This window comes from Ascaphus truei, chromosome 4 (assembly GCF_040206685.1).
Source record: "Ascaphus truei isolate aAscTru1 chromosome 4, aAscTru1.hap1, whole genome shotgun sequence".
Lineage (NCBI taxonomy): Eukaryota > Metazoa > Chordata > Amphibia > Anura > Ascaphidae > Ascaphus > Ascaphus truei.
In genome coordinates, this window is record NC_134486.1 from 74,603,457 (window position 1) to 74,626,551 (window position 23,095).

At 41.5% G+C, this 23,095-nt stretch overlaps 1 protein-coding gene across 2 annotated transcripts in view; it reads left to right on the forward strand.

Annotated features, from left to right (window-relative positions):
- Positions 1-23,095, forward strand: part of SPTLC3 (serine palmitoyltransferase long chain base subunit 3) — a 129,620-nt gene that overhangs the window by 90,153 nt on the left and 16,372 nt on the right. For both annotated transcript variants that reach the window (XM_075596051.1, XM_075596050.1), the window contains exons 8-9: positions 2,483-2,702; positions 5,529-5,655. In XM_075596051.1, coding sequence (XP_075452166.1) covers positions 2,483-2,702; positions 5,529-5,655 — 347 coding nt within the window. The remainder of the gene's footprint in view (positions 1-2,482; positions 2,703-5,528; positions 5,656-23,095) is intronic.

Consider the following 23,095-nt stretch of genomic DNA (forward strand, 5'->3'; position numbering starts at 1 on the left):
ATCTCGTTGCTTGTAACGGAAATGCGTAACGGAAGTTACGTCATGGCCTGGTGATGGCCGCGCATGCGCAGAAGGATCCGCCGGACTCCGTGCATGCGCAGAAGGGTCCGCCGGACTCCGCGCATGCGCAGAAGGGTCCGCCGGACTCCGCGCATGCGCAGAAGGGTCCGCCGGACTCCGCATGCGCAGAAGGGTCCGCCGGACTCCGCGCATGCGCAGAAGGGTCCGCCGGACTCCGCGCATGCGCAGAAGGGTCCGTCGGACTCCGCGCATGAGCAGAAGGGTCCGCCGGACTCCGCGCATGCGCAGAAGGGTCCGCCGGACTCCGCACATGCGCAGAAGGGTCCGCCGGACTCCGCGCATGCGCAGAATGGGCCGCCCGGCACGCGCAAGCTCAGAAGGGAGGGGACACACTCCCCCCCCACCTCCCACACACACCACTGTTACTAGAAGAATTCCAAGTGAGTATAAATATAGAAGTGCATAAGCAAAAAAAAATTGAAATGTACCATTTATAATCAAAAGGCAGAAGTGGAAGACATGCAAGGTGTGTAAACATATAACACATGAATTGTATATAGATTAATATAATATAGTAGCTGTAATAATTATAAAAAAATAAGAGAGGGTGTGTGCCGAGCACGCACGTTCTTCTTTGCGTTTCGTCACTGAAATTGTGTTTTTGATTTTCATGATTTACATTGAATGAAAGACTTTTGAGAGTAACGGCATTTAGATACTTTAAAATCCCAAATATAATTGACTTATGATAACTAAAGTAAGATACATATATCATGTATTCCAAGTGATAGCATGGAAATTTCAACACAAAAATAAATCAAATAAATTATACACTTATTGAATTAAAAACATCACCATTGCAAATAACATTTCTGGGACAAAACACAAAGAAGTTTCACTTACAATGCGCGTGCTCCGCACACACAACTTTCCCCCCCCTTAGTATTAGTTAGATTGGTGATCTCCTGCTGATCTCCTGCATAGCTTCAATAATGCCCTATCTCAGGTTGACCTTTGTTGGCGCGCACACACACTTCTCTGGGATCACTATCCCGTTTTGGTGCATGGCATTCCTAGTCTATACTTGTCGGATCGGGAGTTTACTTAGGACCTTCCGGTGGGTCTGATCCGACTATGCTACGGAGCTTCTAATGGGTGTTCTTGCCGCTTGCACAATAAAGACATATTTCTCCCAACATACCACTCATTAAAATTTTAGGCTGTTAAGGGCCGAAACTGGTAGAAAACAATCTTTATATTTAAAGGGCTGTATCCTTACTTTGCATTACTTTTGCAGCATTTTATTGCTGTAAAGATTTGCATACATGGTTGCTGCTACATAAATAAAAATGTACATGCTCATAATGTTGAAAGATTTTTGGACAATTTCACACAGATTTATGAACCAGCAAATATAAATATAGCAAAAAAACAAAAGTAAACCGTGATATTTGCTCTTGTGTATAGTTACTCTATTTCACTATTGGCTTACGTGGATGTCATTGCAATATAGTTGTCTGTATCATGGGAACAATCCATGCGTGTCAAATGAGATAACAGACTTGCGTGATGAAGGCATTGCAGTGTAACATGTAATTTATTTTGATATAATACAATCGTGTTACATGCAGTGCAATGGGAGCTTGTCAACAATTACAGTACAGGAATTTACTGGACATGTATAATTAGTGATAAGAGCATTATACATGTGTAAACAAAGGGAGCCCCACAGAACTTACAATCTAATGGGACAGAGACAGTAGGAATAAATAGAAGTCCTATAGGCATCTCAGTGCGTGACTAAATATTGGTACATTTATTGTTAGGTGAATTTATTTGTATGTTCATGGTATTAAAAAATGTAAAAAATAATAATAAAGTCTTCACCTAATCTAGGAATCACAGCCTGTCAATGCAAGAAAACATCTGGTCCTTATAATAACTTCTTTTTTTTCTTCTTTTTTTAAAGCTTAAGCAGTACTAAATTAAAAAAAAAATATTACTAGCCATGACTGGAACTGGTCAGAGGTTGTCAGTAACAGGAAAAACTACAGTGTAACCAATTTGTTCTTGATCAATATATATATCATTCAAAAAAAATCATCAAAAAGCCAGCCTTTTGGGGGGCGGGGGGGAGGGATTAGTCAACAAGCCCTCCTAATATTTGGTTGTGCTCATTTTGCGCTGTTTTTCTTTCCGACATCCAGCCATGGAGTATATATATCGCGAATGATTAAGGGTTTCGCTTTGATCTGCCAGGGCTGTAAGAATTTGGTTTGACCTGTGTAGTCTGGTTCCATTTAAGGCCTAATTAATTCAGAACACATGGAGGCCATGTTTCCTCAGGTGGTGAATACTTTTGATAATGAATATTGTGGAGAGGGATCTCCTTATCAAGTTTTGTTATTCATTACACATTGCAGACGCTTTACCTTTTTACTCTTTAACGCTTTTTATCCAGCATGGAAGGCTCTATTGTTCGTCTACCGGAGATCGTAGCTTTAAAGAAGAAGTATAAGGCCTACCTGTATTTGGACGAAGCACACAGTGTCGGTGCAGTGGGACCAACAGGCCGAGGAGTGGTGGAGTATTTTGGAATAGACCCGGATGATATCGATGTGTTGATGGGCACATTCACCAAAAGTTTTGGTGCAGTGGGAGGATACATTGCTGGAAAAAAGGTAAACCCTTTTATTTGTGGGCAGTGTGGGTACAGTACAAAAATTATTTTCATGTATATACCACTGATCGTATTGTACACAAACACTGCAGCTAAAATTGATGTCTAAATACAAACACAATATCTTTGCTACTTCATCGCCCAGCCCCCCTAGTCCAGCACCCAGTGTCAGATTTCAAATTAGGCCTGTCAGGCCCAGGCCTAAGGCGGCAACATTTTGGATTTGCCGCACTCGCAGGCCTATCGGACCTAATGGAAAGGACTTGCCTGTGCCGGCCACCTCCGTTCTGCCGCCCTGCTTCTCCTTCAAAATCGAGCATGAAATGATGCCGCGGACGTCACAAACGATGTCACACGGCGTCTCGTTGCCATGGCAACCGTGATGGTGCACCGTCAAATGACGTCATGACGCCGCGTTACCATGGTAAGTGATACCGCGCAACGTCACGTTGGGGACATCCGCGGCGTCATTTGGCGCTGTATTCTGAAGGAGAAGCAGAGCGGCAGACACAAGCAAGTGCCAAAGGGCGGTGGATTTGTAAATCCACCCCTGCCAGCACCCTGAATAAGGTAAAGCCTTCTGAGTAGCCAATAATAAAGAGATTGATGTTAACTCCCCAGGAGCCGGGCAGGTAGGGTTACATAAATATACAAATATACATGGGGCTCCTTCTATAATTAGATATAAAACCATTATTGATAACCCATGTAATGAATAATTCACGTAGATTATATTGTCATGATGCACACAGGACGGAGTTGATGTACATTTAACTATATATTTGTCTCAACTGTATTCAATTTTATTGCTATACATAGTTATACTTTGCATACATTTTTGTCCTTTAGAATGTATTAAAGATAAATAATTCTGTATTCTTCAGATAATGGGGAAAACATACTGTAAATCCCTTATTTAAACCTGCTGGACTTCATTTTTCATTTAAAGCATTTATTATCAAGATCTATTAAAATTGGGCTTTTAATTCAGTCAATTCCAATAAATTTCACACAATTCACTTTACCATAATGATGGTTATTTGCATGGTGTGCAGAGGGCTGTCAGACATATTGATGCTGTTAATATTTAAAAAACAATATGTTGTCTGACCGATCTGATAGTTTTACCCACAAATTTTACACCACATCCAGTACTGTACACATGACCAGATAGATAATTCAGTTGGTTGCAGTTAATAAAGTGTTGTATCTTAAATTTGTCTGTTTCATCCGAATAGAAGAAATGCTTACTTGGTATTCTAAACCTGCCCGCCTTGCAGTCATTATATTTACTGTATTTGAACCAACTACAGTATTTGTGATGAAAGCCAGCTAGCTGTTCATTAGTGCTTTAAGTACAAAGTGGCTATTGAGCTAAAGATCTGATACAGCGATCTCATACAGTACTTGTCACTGCTTTTGGACACCGAACAGGCTTAAAATCATCATCCACTAAAAGGATATTCCAGTGTATTGCAAATATGTTTTTTATTTTTTTTATCTGTGACCATTGTCTGTTGAATTTATTTATGCATCGTATTGTTTTTGTGCTTATAAATCTTTTGCCTGTTTTTGTTACATTTTTCTGTTGTTGAGCAATTTCTCAAGGCGTAAATATTGGAAGACCAAATCGGTCATCTATAAATTGAGCCTATTGCAATTCAAAACGCAACAAATGCATTAAATCGTTTTTTCAGTCCCTTCCAGATCAGTAAAAGGTCATTATAAATCTAATCCATAATTGGATATGATCAGTGTATTTTGATATCCCTGTGATCAATACAATCTGGTCCGTCCATTGCCATAGATATAGATTATCATAGATAGGGGAACATGCCGTGCCCATTGCTGTTACCCTAATCCTGTGATAGTATTTGCAATTAAACATAAGATCTTACAATGTGGGGAGCACAGGCTCTTCTTAAATCAAGGTTTTCTTCTTCACAAGATTTGTCCTCCTAAAATGTACAAAGTTGTGCATTCTTTAAAGAACAACAGTGTCGCTTTTTCATGCTTTTCCCCATTGGTCCTGTTTTAGAAAGTTTATAAAATAAAGACCTGTAAATCTGCATCCAGTTCTGCTTGGTTTGAAAAGATGATGATGGTAACTACCATTGACTTGAATGGCGGTTAGTGCCAGAATAGGCACAATATCTTACAACACACTTGAATATTTCCAGCGTTAGTGGGATATTTACTAAACAGGATTACGCAATAAGACGCCTACCCGGGGACTTTATAACCATGGTCCTTTATGGCCCATGTGAATTGCCTGTAAAATTTATTTCGCGGAGTAACATCCCTGAATTAACAGGGCCCCCTTTGGCTCATAGAAGGTATATTAGAAAGTAGCATTTCTTACTAAATATGGTCCATTGTATTCTCGTCTTTAGGATTTTGTAAAATATGGTTATTTGAACATTGTTCCAACTTTTCTGGGGGGTTTGCTTAAAAAAAATAATTATAAAAAGTGTGTGTGTCTCATGAAGTAATTTTTAGGAAGTGTTTGTCTCCTCCATAGCTAAAGTGGCCTTTTTATTTCTTTTCCACAAATTTGAACACGGGCAGTGGAACTCGCAAGTAAAATCTGTTACACAGAAAATGTAACAACGATGAACAGCAGATGTCAAGACTCTAGTCTATCATGTAATCTTTTTGAGCAAATATTGGGGCATCTTCTTAGAGATCTTAAACCATTTGCATATTTGCCACAGGTATGGGTCAAACGTGATTAGGAGAGCGTTTTTTTTTTTTAAGTCAACATTTTTGTTTTGAATGGGAACCTGTTGAGTTCCAATTAAAGTTCTTAACATCTTTCCATTTGCAGGAGCTTGTGGACTTCCTGAGAACTCATTCACATAGTGCAGTTTATGCAACATCAATGTCCCCACCTGTTACAGAGCAGATCATGAAGGTGATGAAGTGCATCATGGGACTTGATGGGACATCGATAGGTAAGATCTCTTGTTACATTCAGTTTTGTATGAGTTCCTTCCTAAGCTTAATAAATAGCAGCAGTTGCGCTCTTTGCCCCTCCTCCCCCCCACCCCCCCACCCCCCACCAAAAAAAATATTTTGCATTGCTCTTCTCAGAGTGGCTGCTAGACTGATACTGAGCTGTGAGTGTCTCATTTTAAGATGCCTCATCTTATACAAACGTATAAGATGAGGTAGCCAATTTCCTTAAGTTATCCAATGTCAGGTTGACAGTTTGATGGGGTTTTTTTTCACCTTTTTTTTTTCCACTAGTGTCAACTGATATGATGGAGGATAGGCACTAAGATTAATTCTTTTTAATGCATTAACAATTCAGTGCTAAAAAGTAATGCAAATTTTCAATAAATGTGACTTCCATATATGAAGACTTCATGCATACAGTATGACATGTTTTGTTGTTGTACCCCTCATGTTAAATACCTGACTCATACAATTTAAATTAAAGCAGAATTATGTGTATTTTGTATTTATAACTAGTGTAACATGGTATGTCCATACGTACCTCTCTTTCCCCCACAGTGTATCTGTAATGTAAGTCCCTAGTAAGTTCAGGGCCTTCATGGGTTAATCTATGGCCATTGACCCCCCTTTTCGCCCACTTGTAAGTGATGGAAGTAAGGTGGTGACTCATGGCCTGTGTAAGCCTATTGGTGATGGGTACAGGCCTAAGGTCCTGAGGACAACAAGACTCAAGGTTCCATACTATCGGGCAAGCACCATCCTGAAGTCCAGGGATGTTGAACTATAAGAACTATGCTGTGTGAAGAGCTGCTGCAGCATGTCCAATAAAGCTGTCTGTTCACCATACCTCTGCCTGGGTGTCAGTTCCTGGGCAGGAGGGGTAAGGAGTGCAGTGGACATCCTTTTACCAAGGATCCCGTCACAGCTGGAGGCGCTGAAACTACTAGCAATAACCCAGAGACCACCCAAAAGACTGTCCTGTTGCCCCTACCATCGTGGCTACTCAGCTTTCCTGAACTAGCAGGTATGCCTCAGCACCACACTAAGAGAGTAATTCAATCCTTCTCCCAAGGGGGGGGGGCAGACATGGGTTACATTTGGAGGCGCTGCTGAGATCAATCAAGGCAGGTTTTCAGAAAGCAGCGAATGCAGAAAAAGGCCAGGGCCTCTGATGGTATACTGCCAGGGACCCTTGGCCACCCATACTTCACTTTGGAGCAAGAGGGCCAGGGGTAAGCCCCATTATGTACGGGGAAGCCCCGGGGCACCAAGCACATACTGCACCGACACACTTTATTCGAGCAAATACCCAGTATGTACCAGTCAGATACCTGGAATGCGCCGCTCCTCACCTCTGACAAGCCCCGTTGCGTTTGCCTTCCCAGCCTGGGTTCATGCCTGGCTGACGGGCAGCTGATCTGTTAAATGATAATGATTAAGATTTAATAGGCTGCAATGCTTCGCGTGTCTACCAGATGGCATAAATTCATGAATTGTAATGCAGTATATATATATATACTGTGCAGTATTGCAGCCAGCGGGAATAAAATGCTTCAATCCCTGCCTGGAAAATACCTCAATGCACTCGGGCAGAAAACAGTCACAAACCTCAATACACCCGGGTATACCCGAATTCGTGGGACTAGCCAAGCTCGAATAAAGTGTGTCGCCAGTGTAGACTGTGCGGGAAAGGGGGAATCCTCACAGGGCTAGGCTGGTGGAGAGATAAGAAATCCCTGAACCTTTCCTTAATGGATGGTGTTGGGCGCATCCAGCATCAGGGAGCGTGTATACCCTTCACCCAGTCATGTTCTATATTGGGGGCTCCCACCAGGAGACTGTGTGACTCTTGGGAGCGTGTACCCCAATCTGTGTACGCTGCCATTAAGGGAACACCTGTTGCATTTGTTTCTGAGATCAGGGCCCCGGCAGCATCCTGACCGTCAAAGGGGGTATCACAGGGTGATACATTGTGCTATTTTCAATGTCCACACAGTACACGTGCTGTGGGGGAGTCGCCTTGGACTGTGTCCGACAGTAGCGTGACCCCCACGGTCCATGTCCAGGTTTTCTGAGGGGGCTCCCACCAGGTTACTGTGTGACTCTTGGGAGTGTGTACCCTGATTTTTATACTCTGCCATATAGGGGACCACCAGCTGCATTAGTTGTTGTGGAATGGGGCACCTGGAAGCACAATGACCCTCAGAGGGGGTAAACAGGGGAGGGGTACAGCAAACTAGCACCACTGTGCTCGGCGTACCCCGTACTGTGGGGGAGTCATACCGGACAGTGTGTCCGTGGTAACATGACCCCCACTTGGTTCATTACACATTCTGTATTTGGGGCTCCCAGAAGGGAACATTGTCCTGGGAGCGTGTACCCCAATTGGCCGCGGCCAACAAGGAACCATCTATTGCAGTGGCTTTGAAGATTGTGTACCTGGCAGGCTCTAGACTTTCCATGCTGGGGGTTGAAAGAGCAAAAAGGGACAGGCCCTGTGGTATGTGGCAGGGATCCTGTGCACCTAATGAGTGATCTAAAAAGGCTGCCACCGCGTGGTGGTCGCGCAGTAAAGATATCCAAAATGGCGCTCCTGCCAGAGCAGTAGACCGCATGGGCTTGCAATTGCAAAATCTGCAAAAGTTGCAAAATAAGTTGCATTCTTTCAGCGCCAAAGCTTGGCCCCGCCCCTCAACGTGACTGGCATAGTCAGAGCAGGTCACACTCTGCTTCCACCCCTGCTTCTAATTCCACCCAGGGGAGGAGCTAACAGCGAGTCCATCAGCCAATCCTAGAGAAACTAGTGCTGGGAGGCTAGCCCTGCCTCTGAAGGGTCATTTATCTGTGAGCTGTAAGAGAGAGAAGAGCTGTCATACCATTGTGAGGAATCACTGTAACATGGCTGCCTCTAGCGAATCTCTGGATTTAGAAGTATCCAACTACTCCCTCCCAGGTGGCTATCTGATAGTGAGGGTTGGAGAGTAAATCCATCTGCGCAGTGTGTGCGTGCACTGTCGCCTACCTGGTGGCCCTGTGGGCCTAAATGCTCGGTGCCAGCACTGTGGCACCTACTATCTGCGGCCTGCCAGCCCTGTGTCTGCAGAGTTGTATGCCTACCTCGCGACATGTTACCCCGACGGGTGCCGTTCCATTCCTGTTTCCTGCCACGGATGGCGTGGGCCCATTCGCCCTGCTAAATGTGTCCAGAAGCTCCAGGGGTTCCATGCCACTTGCTGCTACCTCAGTTGATACTGCAGACCCTGCGGTGGGCCCGTGGGCCCTACCACGGCCAGTCCGGCCTACAACGACGGTACCGACGGTCCCAGGCTTGGGATCAGTACACCTCCACGCCGACAAAGGTGAGTTGACAGCCCAAGGGGTGTCGGGTGTGAGTCCCCGGGTGACCGCGGAGCATGGTAGCATCATAATCAATAATAATCATCAATATTATTATTATTATTATTGATTATTAATAATAATAATCAATAATAATTATCATCATCATTAATAAAAATCATCATTGATGATTATTATTATTGATTATTATTAATAATGATTAATATTAATGATAATTATACAATATAATAAAAATACAATAATAATTTATACATTATTTTTTTTTTTTTTAATATATAAATTATACCATACAGGAATCGGACCCAGGACCTTTCATATGCTAGTTAAGGTCTGTACCTCTACACCACAACATGTAACATTTGCATAGTGCACTGTGGCAATGTGCTGTATAGGATAAATATATTTATAGGGTACGTCTTGTCACACCAAGCCTGTGGTGTAGAGGTAAGGCATTGATATCAGTATATGGAAGGTCCTGAGTTCGATCCCTGCATGTGTGTTATACAAAATGTATTAATGTTACATTTCCAAATGGTATGTGTGTATGTGTCCGTTAGTCAGCACGTGGACACAGCCCAATGAAGTTAGGAGAGAGATCTAGATGCCGGTCAGTCCTCGCGCGGCAAAATTGAGATTTTCAAATCGGGAGCCATGCTTAGACCGCGTTATAAGGGGATCGCGCTATAACGGGGTTGAGCTGTACCAACTGCCAAGGACGGTGGTGGAGGGGTGATGAGTTGGGCTTGTTTTGCAGACACAGGACCTGGGAACCTTGCAGTCATTGAGTCGACCATGAACTCCTCTGTATACCAAAGTATTCTAGAGTCAAATGTGAGGCCATCTGTCCGACAGTTAAAGCTTGGTCGAAATTGGGTCATGCAACAGGACAATGATCCCAAGCACACCAGCAAATCTACAACAGAATGGCTGAAAAAGAAAAGAATCAAGGTGTTGCAATGGCCCAGTCAAAGTCCAGACCTCAAACCAATTGAAATGCTGTGGCTGGACCTTAAGAGAGCTGTGCATAAACAAATGCCCACAAACCTCAATGAACTGAAGCAACATTGTAAAGAAGAGTGGGCCAAAATTCCTCCACAACGATGTGAGAGACTGATAAAGTCATACAGAAAACGATTACTTCAAGTTATTGCGGCTAAAGGTGGTTCTACAAGCGATTGAATCATAAGGTGTACTTAGTTTTTCACACATGGCTTCTCCATTTTGGCTTTATTTTTGTTAAATAAATCATGACACAGTGTAATATGTCATGTGTTGTTGTTCATCTTAGGTTGTATTTACCTAATTTTAAGACCTGCTTGGGAACAGATGAGTGTTATTATGTCCTGATATGTAAAACCATAGAATTCAAAGAGGGTGTACGTTCTTTTTCACACAACTGTATATGCCAAGATCCACAGCCAGTCACAACAATAGAACACTCAATGTTAAAGGATCATACTGTTGCACAGTGTGTTGCTGCACTGTTTTGTTCTATTATCAGTGTCTTTAACTTCGTTGTAAAGTTTTCTGTGGACCAATTTCTGTTTGCGGCCCATGGGCTCCATGTGAATGGATATTCCAGGCAAAAGGTGACACGTGTGCTCATTTGCATGTCATTTCTCAGAATCCCTTTCTGCAGTGGGAGCACTGTATGCTAGGTTGCAGACCTGTCTAAGACATGTGAATGTGCTCACAAGTGATATTCTTTATTGGCTATATGCTAACGGTGGAGGTTTTTTGTTGCCTTTTTCAGCCACTATAACTTAAAATGTGTGTGTGTGTGTATGTGTATGTGTATGTGTATATATATATATATATATATATATATATATATATATATATATATATATATATATATATATATATATATATATATATATATATATATACATAATGTGTGTGTATTGTACATATACAATATTTTCTATGGAGTATTTTAACAATGATTGCTACTACTGCTTAGTGAATAACCCCCACCCCTCTAAGTATAAAAATAGCGACTGCTATTGTGCCTACAGTGTGTTGCTCCGTTCTATATGGAATGGTCTTTTTGTAAAAACAGATTAAAAACATATGTTCATTTTGGCCTGAGGCCCGTGTGGATTTATTAACAGTGGCTGCAACCGTGCTTCTGATTTATAAAAAAAAAAAAAATGACAGTAGTTTTCTTCACTGTTGCTTTTGAACACAGAAGTGCAGACATGAATGTGACTTCCACATGTGCTCTTGATCTCTTCTTTTAAATGTGTTTAGCACAGAAGCTCTTCTGCAGTTTTCCAGGGCTCCGTTGGTCTGCATGTGCAGTACTATGGTAATAAAATAGTGGTGTTATTTTAATTCTTTAAATTAAATTAGCTCTTTATAAGCTCTTTTTCCTCCAAGTTTTAATCGTTTAGCTTGTGTATTAGGCTGCGTCCTCTGTGCCACTTAGCGCGGTCAGCACAATGAATGGGAAGGTGTCCGGCCACGCTCACACGGCGCGCCCGTATGCTTGAAGGCTCTAGGTGCTTGCCGAGACAGATTAATTTGTCTTTCAGGCGCGCTGAGGGGTCACATGACCACTTCAACCAATCAGTGCCAATCACTGATCAGCCACACCCCTGGCAACGCGCCTGCCAACACCCCTTCCCCCTGCTCATGCGAAAACAAAAAATATGCCGGACAGCCGAGCGCTCATGCTTGGAGAGTTGGTGACGTCGTCGCTCTCAAGCATGAGCGCCATCAGCGGAACAGAGGACGCAGCCTTAGGCGGAGGTGCGCTGAGGCTGAGGGAAAGCGGGTGCTTTCCCTGGCCTTAGACCACGCGCCGTCCGGGGGCGTGTCGGGGGGGGGGGGGGGACGGCATGTGACGTCACGGAGCTGGTTCGCCCTCATTGGGCGAACCGCTCACGTGACCGGCCCTGCGCTCCCTTGAGCGCTTGAATTTAAAATTTTGGTAAGACTTCCGCTTCCGCACGCTTGCGTAAGCGAGCCCCTGCTAAAGCCGCTCTCATTGCGGCTGCAGGGGCTCACTGCCGAGCAGCAGCGCGCATCAGCACGGGTCCTTATGGAGCAAAGCTTGGAGAAGTTTTGAGACAAAAAGACAATTATGTTGTTTCAGTGTAATTACTGGTGCAATGTTGAATATTTGCACTGAAACAAAAATATTAATAGAATTCCCCCCCCCCCCTCCTTTATTTATTTATTTTTTTAAATAATAAAAAATTATGCGTTCACATTATTCTTAAACATGTAACATTTCCATTTAGTCTCAAAAAAAGCTGTGGTTTCATGTGCATATCTAGAGATTAAACCCACCAGACCAGCTCTGCGATGGTCTTTCATTGTTACAGTTTAGTTTTAGAGAGTATGAAGGCACGCTATATAACGTAGAGATTGTGGAAGGGGAAGGTACGGTATGTAATTTTGAACTAGGCACATACAACGTAAAGTGTGCGCCTGAACAGAAGCTCGTATAGTTTATAGTATATATACCTTGTATAGTGCAGCAATAGCAATGTTGGTCTGGGGCTGGTTTGGGTTCTGCACGAGCAACAGATTGAGTAGCACCTGTTTATTCTTTGGGAGGACTCTGTAGGGGAGACGGAGTAGAGAAGTAAAAGTGCTCTCTCTAAGAACACTTACAATAACCAGAGCCGGAGGAAGTGCCTCAGGATGTTTCTGTATTTATTTTTTTCAGAGGAAGACTTGACATTTGAACTCTCTTTAAGCTTTGACTGCCTATTGAGACAGGCCATAAATAAAGAGGAAGTTGCGATGAGATGCAACATTCCCCTTATTCCTTGGCTGCAATGCGGCTCATCCATTTTTAGTTGTACAAAGTGCCAGCACACTTCCTGGTGGTAATATTGAGGTGGTCCCACCACTGGATAGCAGTGGATGATAGATTCATGTTGAAAATTGGATTTCATGTCAAGGAGAGAGAGAGGACACACATTAACGGTAATCTATCTCTTGTTTGTAACACCACCTCTGGCTTACTTATTAATTGTGTGCAAGAATCTGTATAAAGACAAATCGTGTCAAACATACCACTGTCACGTAACTGCATGTAAATGATATTTCTTAAAAGCAATATTTTTACATATCTAGCTCTACTGAATATGGCAAGAGCTCACAATTTGTATCAATACAAATGTTTTTTTAGTGATTTTTGCAACAATTCTTTGATAATTTTATAAGTAGGCCCTCCTGATTAAGGTTCCAATAAAAAATAAAATGGGGGGGGGGGGAGAGTTATTGTAAATAAGCACTTTCTATTGGGGGGGGGGGGGGGGCATTTTGACAATTCCTAGATGTGAAACATTGTACTATTAAGCTGATTATCTCTGCACAAAAATTAGAGGTAATACTGGACATGTATGTGTCCGGTATTATCTCTGTGGACATAGTGACCTGACCGGCTTTGGGGGTTGCATGATTTCCCCGAGCAGGGCTGCTGCTAGGGGGCTGGGCAGCTTCCTTTATCCTGAATGACTGCTGCTGGGTAATGCAGACAATCAGGAGTGAATTTGAGGGGCCCAGCAGGGAAGAGAAGGTATATCAATTAGTAGGAGACAGTAGTTTTTTTCCCATCTGTTTTAAGGATTAACAACTTAACAGGTCTGGGGTAACTGTCACTTTTTTTCTGTCACATTGATTTTTTGCAATAGTTTTCAATGGAGTCTCACTCCAAATAATGGTACTTTTCCATTAAAATGCAATTCTTAGACTAGAACCCTCAAATCTCAATGATTTCAGTCTTTGGAGTTTGACATCTTTGACCCAGAAATTCCTGGATGTATCTGCTATGCCTCCCAATCCAGTTACCCATATGCTTATATCACCTTCATATAAAGATGTGGTACTTGATTAATTGGCCTCGCCTTAATTATCACTAAGACAACCTCCTCACTTAGGTATATATTTGGCAAGTCGGAACAAAGAGCTGTGTCGCCCTGAAACATCACGTTTTGTATGTGCCTGTCTCTTCACGTGTAAGGAACATGAGAAAAAACCCTATTCCATACTCCGTTTTCGTTATTCTAAATGTCATGAAATTTGCATGTCACAATGTAATTTGTGATCAATAAACAAAAACATAGATTGCAAACACAGAAAAATAAATCGATTTACAAGATACCTGACAAATACTAAATACCCTTTAAAAGCTACTAGGAAAACACTATATTTTATACCACTTTGTGGGATGAGTGCGTAAACCTAATAGAATGCGGGCAAAACAAAATTTGAAACATCATCAATTTGTGAATTTTGTCATCAAATTGTCCTAGTATTCTCAAACTTCAGTAAAAATTATAATGTCTTGCTAATTTAATTATCACATTATTGTGTTGTATTATAAGAACTGATAAAAAAGTCTAGTTTCCACTGATAGTGGAGTTGTCCAGAAAGGCAGCTATTGTCTGTTACAATGATAAAGCACTGTATTGAAGTCAAACAAAAATGTAAATACTGAATACCACCTCAAAACTCACATTATTGTGACTTGAAAAGAAATGCGTTTTATATAATATCAAAAACTGCAAAACACTTCCATGTAACAATCTCATTCACAACAAACTGTCTGAAAGTTGAAAAACAAACACACAAAACTAATTATTCTCAAGAAGGTTGTGATGTATGAAAAGTTGGGCTGAGATTATAGTAGGCGTGCACAACATCGCGCATGGCGTCGCACACGCCTATCGCTCGAGCGAACCCTGTACCGAGGTCTTAGGCGATGGGGAGGCATTACCAGGCTGGTTCGACCCCCATTGGCTGAACTGCTCACGTGACGCTCGGCATCACTCGCGCGCACTATGGGCGGCCTCGTAGAGAAGAGGGTCTGTTCGTGTACAGGCATCCCTCGATGCACGGAATCTCGATGTACGGAATCTCGCTATAACGGAATTTATAACTTGGAGAAGAAATGTTACATTTACAGAATGTTGAATCTCTAAACGATACATTTGGGGGTGGAGGGGCTGTACATTGCACGGTCTGTCATTTGTCCAAATGCAGTTCATGTTGCTTTAAGTTGTTTGCGCACGCTTTTCATCCTGAACTGGTTTCCTCACACTCTTAATTTTGACTACTATTATTAATATTTTATCATACAATTATCAATTTCCCAATAAATCTGTGCATAAAAAAGGTTTGCTGCCTTCTTACGTGTGATTTTATTATGTCTTGGGGCTGAATCTTTCTTTGTAGGAACGCATCTCTATTTATTTAATGGAAGTCAATGGGAAAATAGGTTTTGATATATGGAATTTCGCATTACGGACAACTTTTCAGGAACGTATCTGTTCCATGTATCGGGGGATTCCTGTACGGACTTAGTAGCTACAGTAGAACACCAATCAAAAACGTATTATGCAGTGAATAATTATCACTGCAAACCACAGTAGATGGCAAAGTTAATCTACAGGTTGTTGTTGTTGTTTTATTATTGTGGTTACCAATTTATTTTAATTTTAAATGTTTAATTTCTCTGGTTCAAGCTAGTTGAAAATGTAATAGAAGTTGCAAAATAATACTGTACATTTAATGTTTTGCATCTAGAATCCGGTCGATGTGATGTACCGTTTACATTTTTTTTTTTTTTTTAATCACTTAAAAAAACTAAAATGTAATTCCAAGATGGGGAGTGCATTGATTTTGGTTAAACCGTCTGTCAGATCTAACTTGGGATGGCAGAAAAGATATCCTCAAAATTTTAGCAGTATCGCTCGAGGCGTTTGTCCTGTGGAGACAGACAAAACAGTGGGGGGAAAAAACACACACATCCAATAATATTACAAAAAGAGTCTTCGACTGAGCCTCTGATTGAGCCACCTGTGCTGAAGCAGGGATATCCTGAAAACCTGACTTGTTTGGGGGGCTTGAGCTTGAGGACTAGAGTTGAGCTCCCCTACTGTAAAGAACACATTGGAGGGTTATGTTTTGTTTTTTCTCTTGATAAAAAAAATTTTTTGTTTCTTTACCATTCCGGTTTACAGCTTTGGAGCCTTGATAGGTCTCTTTAGCAAGTATATTTATGGTTTGGCCTATGCAAGACAAATAGAACATTGATTTAAAGCCCGATATTTTTATAGTTACAATTATTTCTTGGAATTGGGAGCATGGTAAAAACGTGTTCATTAAACGTTGCTCATGGGGAAGTGCAACTGGCTTCAGGATTAAAGTCTTTTACTGCATTGATTTTTCAAACCACATAGAAGAATTTTTTTAATTTAGCTTTCCGCTTCATCTGGAAATCAGATCAAAATATTGAAAACATACAGCAAAATAGACTCCAGTGATTTGCTTTTTAGAGGCATCATACTGGCATGTGGCTGTTTTTGTTTTTGCCTTTGTTTAAAGCAGAATTTAATTCAAAATCCTATACTGTATGTGTTTTGTTTGTTTGTTTTTTTTAAACAAAACAGTTGTGTAATATTAGATAATAGTTACTGCCCTATGATTTCTATTGTGTAATGCAGGGGTTCTCACCTCCAGTCCTAAAGACCCCCCTCCCCCCCCCCCCCCAACAGGTCAGGTTTTCAGGATATCCCTGCTTCAGCACAGGTGGCTAAGTCAGTGATTCAGTCGAAGACCTGTGGTGAAGCTGAGATCCTTAAAACCTGACCTGGAGGATTCTGAAGACTGGAGTTGAGAACTCCTGGTATACTGTATTAAGTGTCCTTGGGTTGCTATAGTAACCATTTAGGAAACCACGCGGCTTCCTCTTTTGAAATAGGCGGCCATATTGCATGCCCTGGGAAGCAGGATCTTTGCCGATCGATCGGCTGCTTAGATAAATGCATTACTGTAAATGTAACTAACTGGTGCATGTATTTAAAAGGAGGAAATGATGCTTTAAATGAGCTTTACCTTTAAAAAAATAATTTAAAAATGATTAAATCACTTCTCTCACTCTTCTCATCTCACTCTTTTCTCACCGCTCTCCCTCTCTCTCCATCTCTCTCCCTCTCTCTCCCTCTCTCTCCCTCTCTCTCCCTCTCTCTCCCTCTGCATTTTCTGTGACTACTAAAGGCTAATTTTAGATACCGGCCCAGCATTTTGTAAATGTATGCTAAACAAAACGGGTATATAAATACATTAATGAACAGAGCTAGCTGTTTGTATGGTGGTCCTCCAAATGATTATTGACATTGAAGTGGTTCATGATATGGAAGAGTGTGAGAAGCACTGCTTTAAATTATCTTTTATTTATGCAACTAGGCACTTTCCAGTAGAGGGCATTGTTCAACAAGCTGTTTGTGTTTGTTGATGCTGTCAAATTATAGTTGGATCTTGCTTGCAGTGGAGCAGTTTTTTGGGGATGATTTTGAAAACGTATACAGATGTAGCTAGACTCAGTGTCTTCGGTGCCGCTGCCACCCGTGGTTTCGGCACTGGGGGATTACCGCTGTGGGGGGTCCCATTCGGAACCATGTACCCCCCACAGTTCGATCACTGCAGACACTGTCCTCAGTGAGAACAGCGATTCCTGCTACATCTGTGTGTATTTTATTTTCTGATGTCACCAATTTACTGGGTTGCATTGATCTCCAACCGTAATTTTACAATAAATGTTACGCAGTTACAAAGTAGTTACATATTAGATGAGACGTGTCCATCAAGTTCAACCTATGCTAAATTTAGACGACGGATACTTTATCCCGGGGGAGTGCAAACATTTGCTTCCGCGCCCCCCTGTCTTGCCTGCCCCGGTGCTCGCCCCCCCTACCTTGGAGCTGTGTCAAATGACCCGAGGCGTCATTTGACACGTGTGACGTCACGTCACATGACCCCGCAGCGTCTGAATTACGGTAAGTTGAGAGTTGCAGAGGCTTCACGCAGTCCCCCGGCATTTAATTTAAATGCCTTGGGGAAGAGCGAGGGGCCTCTGCAACCGCCAAGCCCCTCCCCCCCCCAAGCAAAATCTCCAAACCCCCCCCCCCCAGTTTGTGCACCCCTGCTTTATCCTATATTTGTTTTTACAGCATTTTGATCCAGAGGAAGGCAAACATTTTTTTTTTTTTTACATTTGCCCATAACAAATGATAATATGCAGATTAACCGTACCCATTAAGAGACGGCAGGGGTTTACACATGGAGATCCAAATAGCACTGTAGTTAACTAGTGTAGTTAACTACTGAATATACACTATACACTATAACGTATTTGGATAGTATTAATAGGAGTTAGGGAAGATTTACACTACATGCATTCTAATGGAATGTATTTAGTTCTGCGTCCGAATCTGTACCCTTGTTTTTTTTTTTTGTCTATTTCTGTGCATTTACAAATAAAGTGCCAAGTCTGAGGTGCCATGAATCTCTCTAGCTAAAAGTATTTATGTAAAATTCAAGAAGTTAGTATGGAAGACATCTCCTGACTGAGATAAAAATATATATTTTCTTAAGGATTTATTTATCATTGTCTCCTAGCTGCAAAACTGGTGTAAAAATGAAAAACTGGTGCAAATCAAAAATATGAAAAGAAAAAAAAACGTTTTATGAGGATACATTTTATTTGATAAGTCTGGTGCCGTTTATTGCACCAATTGTGCCCTAGTCTTGCAGCCAATAGTCTTTGATAAATAGACCTTTCAGCGTCTTCATGTTGCACAAGTCTTCTGTTCTGTTGGCAATGGCATTGGTAACTGGGCCTGCCTTTTAATTTTATAACTCCAGCTGGCAATCTGTTATCAGTTTCAGAAACACAAAAGAGAGAACTTTTTAAATGCTTTCAGATCGTTGGCATTTCAGTGCTACGTAATACATACCAGATGGAGGACAATATGTGCTGGCTGTTTTTCGGCTGAGGACCTGACATGCCTGGTGATTAATCACCTGTACTTGGTAATACTCATAAGACCTGCTGTACTAGAGTAGCCTTTGCAAGAAGTAGAAGCTTTTGGACATGTTACTTAAGCTGAAGCAGCTATATTCCTTTTTTTTTTTTTTTTTAATTGCAATTTATTTGATGTGGTTCTCTTCCTACCAAGGCTCCACAAACACATCTATAGCCTTTATAAAACCCCATTTAAAAGAACTGCACATTAATGCACCTACCAATGAGCCAGACAGAAGGGAACAAGCAAACCTCTTCTTTGTTTATAAAAGAGAAAAGTGAAGGTATGCAGGTGTTATCTGGTAGCTGGTAGATGTGATTATTTTATATTCCGTAAATACATAAAGCTGGAATATAGCAATCATAGAGAGCACAGTCCAACATGCCAATTAAATAGAAAACAGGGACTGATTTTATTTTAAATATTACAATTTTCTTTTCTTTTTCTAATCGGCACACAGAAGGCTTTACATGTGTTGGTCCAACATGTAAAAGATTGTTACAAAGGGAATACATTTTGTATTAATTTGAAAGTTTAGATCTGAAGTTGAGATGTTTTTATTATGTACTGCCCAGTGCATTCCAAACAAGGCAACAGACAATATCCCGGAATATGTATGTATGTCTTTATTTGTATAGCGCCATTAATGTAAATAGCGCTTCACAGCAGTAATAGTTACAATCATATAAATAATAAGATATAAATAACACAAAGGGAAGAAGTGCTTCAGACGTAAAAGTAACATTTAGGAAAAGGAGTCCCTGCTCCAAAGAGCTTACAATCTAATTGAATATGAGCTTCACTGCCACAGACTAGCCACACATTGTCTCTTGTCTGTGGCTCAAATATAAGTGAAGAAAGAACTCTGTTGAATTTCCCAAGTAATTTACATTAGTGGTTTTCTTTTTTCCCCCCCTCGTCAATGAAAAAAGTACTTGAAATTAATATTTCTCCAAAATGGAAAGCTTTTTTTCATCATGACCTATAAGACGAGGATGAAAAATGAAGGTGCTTAAATAGGTACAGTTGACGGTACTTTGTATGTTACAATGAGAACACAAGCTGTGAAAAAATATCATTATAATATAATTCAAGGTATGTTTAATAGCTTCTTAAAGGAGCCACCACAAGAGGATAAGCAATTGTAATCGCTTTCATCACCAGTGCTTGAATAACCAAGGAAAGAAACCTGGATCTATTCCAGGGGAATGTTCTAAATACGTTTTCCCCTCACCAAAAAACTGCAGATTTTTTTTTTTACAATGGTGATCTCAATCAAAAACTACAAGGTAGAGAGGAATTGGATTAAAAAAAAAATGTTGAAGTTGGTTTAGGGGTGGGATAAAAGGGACTACTTCTTTTAAAATAGAACTCTACCTAAATCTCATTGATTATATTAAGTGAAGTAACAGACAGGATTGTCTCTGCATACATGAGGTCAAAAGATTATGAAAGTGCAACCATGGGAAGTATTTGTAAACAGGTAGCAGGTCTGGATATTGGAAACTTGATCATGAATTAATGACCTAATAAATGATGTCATTAAGCATTCTACTTTCCTTAAAGGAGAGTAGGCTCTAGTACCTTTACCAATATTGTTAACAGCTATAGAAGATTGGTGGTGTTTGTTTCATTAAACACTTCTGCGATAATGACAAAATACAATTCCCAATGCTACATCCAATATGACAAAAATATAGAGTTAAATACTTAACAGTTTGTCTTCTCAAAAGTAAGGGTCATTTAGTTAAACTCTTTGGCCAAAGCATTATAAGCCTGCAGCCACGCCAAGGCATGGCCGCTTTGTAAGTCCTAACACCTCGTCTATTGAGACATTTCTGCTTCCATTACAGAGGTAAATGAGAATTTTCACAGTTAGGCGACCGCTGAGCGCTAAAGACCGCCGAGTGCGCATGTGCCGAACGCGCATTCGCACGAGCAGCTGCCAAATGCCGGCCACGCATGCATGATCGGCACTAGCCGTCTGCTCGTGCGCATACCAGTGCTGTCCCAAAAACCAGGACATTTAAGATAAAAGTTGGGACCTGGGACAAAGTGTAGAAAAACAGAACTGTTCCTGTTAAACTGAGACGTCTGGTCACCCTAACATTAAGACCCTTTCAAGTGAAATGGCTTGCCACCGCATGGTAAAAGATGGCCCACCGTGGTTTGGTGGAGGCCATGTGTAGGTTCACATTCCACTAACCTTCTTTAATGGGAAATCTCAGGCAAATACATAATATTACTGCAGTTACTCAAAGTAAACTTTCTTATTGTAACCCCTCTCATTTGCCTCAGACCGACACCTAATGCTGAGTTGGGGGCCTCATTCGCCCTCCTTCGATACGGTATTCCCCTCTGGTCCTAAGTTAGGCCGTGCGTATAGTCCCGGCGACGCCGCCCCAAAACAAATACATAGCCGACGCGTGCGCGATGGCGGCAATGCGACGGCAATCTCCGTTAATTAGAGTGGATCGTTGACTGGCTCCCGGTTACCATTGATCAATCCTGAGATCCCTCGGGCTCCAGCACCTCTGCTACGCGTGCTCCGCCACCTTCTCTTAAAGACTCCTCTCAACTTAGTCCCTCCCTTCTCACATCATTGGTCATTGGCTGCTGTCATTTCCATCATTAGTCACATGCTCAGTGCTCACTGTTGAGTCTGACAGAGTAGTTAAAGTGCGTGCTGCATACATTATACAGAGCGTTACATTAGGTATGTGCATCAGTGGCAATGCTTATGGAGTTGCTCTCTCCAAAAAGCTCAGTTTTCCTTCCTCGGCAGCTAGCTCAATGAAGTATATCACTTTGTCGGCCTGTATAATGTCAACAAAAACATGCAGAACCTTGAACTTTGCTGAATGTTCATTCTCTAAGGTCGCGTCCATGCTGATTGCACGTGCGCAACTGAGCACCGTGACGTCATGCGCGCTTGTATTTCCTGAGATCCATGGCCTGCAGTGATGCGCTATGGGGGGCGTGGCTGGGGCATGCCCGTGACAGCACGTGAGCGGTTTGCCCTCATTGGCTGAACCGCGCACGTGACCCCGGTATCGTGCGACAAAGACAAAAAAAGTTTATCTTTGCACGCATCGCTCCTACCCGCGTGCACAGTATGGACTCGCGATCAGTGCGCTCATGTGCGCTCGCGATCAGCATGGACAAGGCCTTATGTCTGTAAAAAGGGGCAGTTCTACAAAGCAGCCAGTTACTATAGTGTAATAGATTAAAGAAGAGCTACTTTAAAATGTAAGAACATAAATATATATATATATATATATATACATACAGTTATCCCATTTGGGGCTGTTGTAGTGCACTGACAGTTTCACTGGTGAATACTTTGTCATTGCAAGCTTCCTGTTACTCCTCTTGCTTGATTAGCCTTTCATTATATGTTGTTCTTCAAAGACATCCCTTTCTTCATCACTTTGTCATTGGTATGGTAGCAGAAAAAGCTTTGCTTTCTCATTCCCATACTTGCACAGTCCAGTGGGATTAACGGAGGCTCCCGTTGGAAACTGAATTGACTTGACTGAAGCTGATTTAGCAGCCATGTTAATTACCTAAAAGGGGAATTAAAGGCATCTAAAAATATCTTTGGAATCATTGTCCTGATGATCTGGATTTGTAGAGTGGAATAGGGAATTGAGTGAAGATGTTGCATTCTGAGTTTAAGCATGTTGATGTTAATCCTAGTGCCATGAGGCCATTGCTATCAATATATATTTCTATTAGTGACCCATTTCCAGACCAAACTGTAAAAAAATAATAATAACTTGTAAAATCAGCAGCTTTGCTTGATGGAGGAAATAAAGGGGATGCTATGTAAGAAGTGGGAGAAAGTCGAGAAGAAAAAAAAAGTGTGATTTGGCTGACAGTGAATGTATTTGGCAGTCTATTATGTAGTGTAGAGTTCTAATATCCGTACCGATCATGTTGGGGAAAAGGCTGTGCTGGCTTTTACAAAACCACAGAAGTTCCTTCAATAAACTTTGTTCGTGGGGAGCAAATGTACGGATCTGGAGAGCTCATTAATAAATATTTCTGGTTGATCCAGCATATTCTTTTAAGTACATCCATGTTAGTAAATGAGCTAATACAACCTAAAACATGGTTAAAAGACAAATTATCCCTCCCTGTAAAGCATTTTGTTTACTGTTGCGTGTTTTTTGTATTTCTTGGCTGACATTATTTGAAAATGTTTGCAATGGTCAAGATTAAGAAAAGGTTGGAAGCCACTGTGGACTTT